The sequence below is a fragment of the Osmia lignaria genome, chromosome 13 (genome assembly GCF_051020975.1).
Source record: "Osmia lignaria lignaria isolate PbOS001 chromosome 13, iyOsmLign1, whole genome shotgun sequence".
Taxonomy (NCBI): Eukaryota; Metazoa; Arthropoda; class Insecta; order Hymenoptera; family Megachilidae; genus Osmia; species Osmia lignaria.
In genome coordinates this window covers 5,432,543-5,438,555 of record NC_135044.1, presented here as the reverse complement: position 1 = coordinate 5,438,555, position 6,013 = coordinate 5,432,543, and the positions used below count along the sequence as shown (strand labels likewise).

The 6,013-nt window shown below is 40.7% G+C and overlaps 1 protein-coding gene across 3 annotated transcripts in view; it reads left to right on the top strand.

Annotated features, from left to right (window-relative positions):
• Positions 1-53: 53 nt before the first annotated feature.
• The window catches only part of LOC117602503 (breast cancer anti-estrogen resistance protein 3 homolog), a 103,837-nt gene continuing 97,877 nt past the window's right edge, over positions 54-6,013 (top strand). For 2 of the 3 annotated variants that reach the window (XM_034320625.2, XM_034320626.2), the window contains exon 1: positions 54-346. In XM_034320625.2, coding sequence (XP_034176516.2) covers positions 220-346 — 127 coding nt within the window. In that variant the 5' untranslated portion in view covers positions 54-219. Of the gene's footprint in view, positions 347-1,444; positions 1,502-6,013 lie in introns of those variants that run through there. The other variant, XM_034320630.2, reaches the window with a different exon arrangement.

Here is a 6,013-nt window from a genome sequence, read left to right as displayed (position 1 = left end):
TACTCCCGGCACCGTCGCGCCATCTTGTCATTACGAAGATGGCGTGGGTGACGCATGCGGCAGTTTGAACAATCGCGTCTTTCGTTTCGAATAATTCGTCGTAATACGTTCGTTTCTAACTTCCCCGTGTATACGTAATAACATTGGAGTGTGCCTGTAACCCGTGTGTGCATAAATTTTGCTAAATTATCGGTACTTTCGTACGTATCTGACATACGAATGTCAAGTTTGTTGTCGAACCCGCGTCTCGTGTGCCAACCGGTCGTGAACGATATCGAGGTTACTTTTGTGCTTCCATGGACTAATTGCAGCGTCCACGTGGGCTGGTACATCGTACTTCTGTCATGTAAGTAACAATTAACTAATATTAAGTATAATTTGGTTGGATCAGTAGTACGTGCATGTGAGCTGCGTAGTTATAAGAGTCATGAACTATGAGTATTAAAGTTTCTTTTGGAATATATATATGCCATTTTTGTAATGGCTGATCGTATTTGAATCAGTGATTGAGAAAGTAGGAGTCATTAGAATAGATATTCGTGTAAATTTCGCTTTTAAAACAAGCATCAGTGCTGCCATCGATGCACCGTAAGAACACGCATGCGCAGAAGTATAAGTGATCCACCGCCATTGTTGCTTCCGTGTGGAAACTCTTCACGCGAAGTCGGCTGCGAAAGGGATCGAATGATGTAAATTTCGCCTCGTTGGCGTGGGGCCGTAATTTGCACGCGGCGTGTTTGTTTATATATCGTAACGCCATCACGCGCAGAAAGGAAATTAAAAGAATTCAGCGCGAAACTTTCGATGTTTTGATCACGTAGAAAACTGACGCTATAAACGTTTCACAAAAATGACAAATTGCCGGCCGAAAATAACCGTTGCCATTTGTAAGCTGTCAAGATCGTTGCGTAGTTTGTAACGCTATGTTTATTCAACAGCCTCTTGTGTTTCCTTCGAGAACAAAAACGTCGTTATATGTACGTGACCGAATCGGGACGCTTCTTAATGTAGTAAATACTAGACTTTAATAACTGCGTCATCCGCTCGGAATCGAACAGCGTATAACAATATTTACATTCGGCCGAGAATCGTTCACCTTTCGCTTGAGGCAAACGGGAGCCGTAAACGCGTATCGCGAAGCGTTGTCACGCTGCTGCACGCGTAGCTTCGAATCGATACAGGAGAAAATTGCAAGCACAGTTATATCTAGCAACGTGCCGTCTCGAGGCGGCTAGCTGAATTTTAATTCTGTCGCGATTTTCCGCTCGTCCGCTCGTGCGGTGTCAATGTATGGCCAGGAATTTATTACGCCGTGACTCCTACAAGTTAACTCGTGCCCCGTCTCCGACGCAATAGAAACGATCTCGTGTGCGTGTATATAGGTGCGTCGACACGTGGCACACGATAAAGTCGTAGAGACACATTATAGCCGTCTACTCTTTGGCATCTCGAATTAAAAGGACTCCTGAAGGAGGCGATGACAAAAATATCGTAGCGAGGGGTATGAGTTGCTTTGCATATAAGAAATATTTCACACGTTAATACCATTCTCTCCCCTCCCCCTCTCTATAGTTAGCATTGCAATCGAATTACTGGAATACCAAATATTTTGTATATTTAAAAAATTTTCAATGGTAAACGATGAGATAATTCCTTAGACATTTTTCCTTATACTCTTGAAAAATTTCTTTCTTTCCAACATTTGAATATCTTCCTTCGCATCAAACATCGTAAGGTCGAATATATTTGCAATGTTTTAAAAAACGACAAACCTCAGTTTGTCTGCATAACTCGAGACGTCCATGAGTTGTTTGCACATATGACGTTTTGAAATCGTAAGCAAATTAAGATATATTTTGTTATACATATGTACATAATATTCGTGTTATTCTTGTACTTGAGAAACGATAGAAACGAGTAAGAAAATACTATCTTGAAAATTAATGAACGCTTTCGGAATTCGACCTCTCAGAACCTAATGAATTTTACAATGATCTATCGCACGAGTTTGCGTACTCCTGCTATCGAACCTTTGCAACGGGTTACTTTGCGCAAGGGAGGAAATTCTTTCTCTCCCCGCTGTGCATTGTTATTGATGAATACAATCGGTTTAGTCGATGACCAACGATGATAATGGTTTTCACGATTAGTCATGTTTCGCGCAAGTCATACCGATGCGATTCAATAAAAAAAAACACTCTACGTACGTATATAGATGATTTGTTTCGTCGACATTGTTTTGCTGTGTTAATCAACGCAGATAGCCGATCATTTTTCTTTTCTTTTCTTTTCTTTTCTTTTCTAGAAGTAAATAATGAATGAACGCTTCTGTTTGTTAGAAGTTAATTCGCGATTATCGATGAAAGAAATGGTGATTAGGTTGTCGAAATCTTACGCAGGAAGCGTATCGATATCGAAGCGGATAGATGAAGAAATTGCTTCCCCATGGTCGGATCGTTTTATCCAATTCAGTGCCGGTAGTCCTACCCGGTCGGGGATCGTTAACGATCATTTTCCTCTCGTGAAAACGCGAGCCTTGACGCAGCCTCGTAATAATCGGCACGTCGATGCCTGATTTCTCGATTTTCCCATTGCGAAATGTTGCATAATCGAATGGTTCTAACGATTGGAAAGTCGAAAGGAGAATAACAGGCGTTCTTTATACACCGGGTCCCCGTTTTTCCCGATTCTTTATCAAACGCGACCGATGACGATCAATTATCATTGCAGAAAAAGTGTAATACACCGCGTGAAACGAGTTTTTGTTCCTTTCATTTCCATATGCAAATCGATCGAAATGTAACGCGCAGCCAACAGCCGCGCGAAGTAAACGCAATTGAGGAAGGTGAAACGTGAACTTTGCTTGAACGATCAGCTTTTCATGCGCAAAACGAAAACGAGCAACGCGAAAACCGGTGAAAATATGTATTTTATCGATGCCGAATCTACTTTCTCCGTTGCTCCGCGAGAACGTTCATACTCGTTAACCTGAAGCGGTGGGAAAGACAGCTTGGGCTGGTAATTTCTGATAACGCTGAAACCACAAACCATTTCTTCAACATCTTCTCTATTATCGTTATCTTTCCTAAACGTTTATACGGAACTAACAGATTAGTTCTTCGTCGCATCGGCTGTCGAAATCATAGTGACCGGTTAATTATTCTGTATAATTGCAATTCTAATTGTCATACTTCGTTCAGTTTTCTCGCGTGATCAATCGAAACGTATTTCGCGCAACGGGTTCCCCTTTTGGAGCTAATAACAAAAGTTTATTGAATTAGGGTCGGAAGAGAAACAGAAAAGAACAGCGTAGCACCTATGAGTCACTTCGAAGTTATCATTTCGAAGGACCCAGGCCCATCCTGGCCTCCACTTTGAATCAATAAAAGGGAAAAGAAACGTTCGCACCTCTTTGGATCGAATAATCGCGTGGATTCGTTAGGTGTGCCCGATACACGCGCCGTTTTCGCATCTCTCTTTTCCTCTGGTGGAACGAAGGTCTCTCGTTAGGCTTGGTAGCACGCGAATCGCTAGAGAACCATGCGGGAGGCGCGTGGTCAGAGCGAGGCCAGAACACGCACGTGTACTCGATGCGTGTCTCTTATTAATACACGAGTATGTTACAAGTTACGGACGTCCCGTTCCAGCAACACTCGTAATCGACGAAAAGGGCACAGCCTTGTTACCAGGCGGTTGCATAATAACTATCGAACATTTTTCTATCGTTCACATCTACGTGAACCCTAAGGTCAACGTACTGACCCGATCGTACGCGTCGTTCCAGGCGTTCTACTTCCTGCTCGTCGAAGAATTATCAGAAATCGCACTTTTTTCTTTCTTATAACCTGGAAACCACTCGCTTTCTTTGATTTCACCTGCAAATTTTAATTTGATATCAAAAATACTCACCTCGTTTAGTTTATTTTTATTTTTTCTTATCCGATTTTAAGAGGTATTAACGTTGATTTAAGTAGATTTTAAGTGTATTAAAAGAAATTACAATTTCTTTAATCGAGTGATAAGTATATTAATCTTGATAATGCATTTGCTGTTAGATATTTATCTTCTAACTGTATCATTATACTTGTTTACTTGTTTGGAAAGTTCCAAGTTTTGAAATAAAAATCCATAATGATTTGTTCGATGTTTCATGATTGATCGATGTACCTCGTTTGATTTACGAAATACATATATACATGCATCGTATTGGAACTCGGTTAGATATATTGCGACAGAACGATGATAAAGTAAATCTCCTGGTTGCAAAATGACACATCAAACGAATTCATCGATTTCTTCGATCGATATATCGGTAAGAAGCGGGATAATTTGCCTCGAGGATTTGATCCTTTTAACTTTCTCTCTAATTTCGAACAAATCACATTGGGAAGCTATTAAAGCAAATGGTGTTTGCTTATACGATGCAGGCGAATCGAAATCGTAGCAATTAGAGCGACCTGTCAAAGAGTTAGATGAACCGAAACGGCAATAAAAGAAATTTTCTGCGAATCAATCGAATTGCTGAATCAGGATTCTTACCAGTTTCGCTATACAGGCAACCGTTCGTCCAATTGAATCAAACGATTCGACATTTTCTCTCTTGACCTAATATTGCAAAGCTCCGTCTGCGTTGTCGGATATTCGTTAACAGTTCTGAAAACACGTAACGAAGATCGAAGATGTGTTCCTATTTTCTCTTCTTTCTTTTTTATTTGCTTAATTTCCACGATGTTCAGATAACACGAGTATAAAATCCAACGGCACACAAAATTTCGCTTGTTATCGTAGCCGGTGAAAGATTACACGAACGCGTTTGGTTGAACAGGGGCTGACAAATGTCTGTAATCAAAGAGCGGCATGCGGTAGGTTCGCGTTATCGCAGTTAGACGATGATTATATAAGTTCAGATTACGCGAACGGTAAATTAATATTCATAAAGCGCGACAGAAGAGGCTCCGTTCGAGGATACGCTATAAAATGAAACAAATTTCATTTCAACGTTCCAGATAAAATTTTTTTTTTATTTGAATAACGATACGAATGAAATAAATGAAACATCGATATGTCAAAATCATTGAAATAAGCGTGGTGTTCTGTAAGGGTAGTTTTAGCCGTGATAACGATCAAAGTACATATTTCTTTAGCCGAAAGTTTGACCAATGTATCATTCTACGGTAAATGCTTTAACGAGAGAGACGTAGATAATGTCACGTTCGCCTGTTAAAGAATCTTATGCGCAATAGAACTTTAGCCCCGTCGAAAGCCACAAGACGTTCTATATTCGGCCATTCAAATATTTTTGGCCACGAGCCCGCCAGTTCGCCCGCGCGCGTCTCTACATAGAACGCGGAACAAACGAGGCGATGCGCGACGGAATCGTAGAAAAAGAAAACGCACGAGTAAGGAAAGTTATCGATGCATCGTTTCCATTCGTCACGGTCGTTGCAACAATGACGAATCGACGACCATCTGTCTGTCCGGCTCGCAGAAGTTATTCATCGGTTAAAAGTAGAACTTTTTGTCTCGAGATTGTCTTATCGGGCCTGTTACTCGGCAATCGTGATAATGCTGGATTAACCGTAGCTTTATTCTTTTTATCATCCGAATGGAGGAAACCAAGGCTATAATCCATCATTTCCGCTTACCATTCATCCGTCTTCCTCTTTGTCTCTGAAATGTTGCGCAAATGGTATATCATTTTTTGAATATCGAAAAATTGGAGTCTCTCAAAATTATCCGAATTCTACTTTTAAGAAATTGGAGAAATGACCGAAAATATGGCAAAATATTTTTGTACGTTAAACTATTTTTTAAATCGTTCTTTAAATTTCACGTTTCAACTATCAATCTCGACTTTCCTTATCATCGTGTATATATAGGTGTTTCGTGCCGATATCGGATTCGCTCGTGTTGTTTCGCTGGCATAACACGAGCCATGCGAACGATGCATCGTTGTGAGGTCAGAGGAAACACGTGATCGACGCGATGCACGCGAAAACTCGTGTTATCTTTT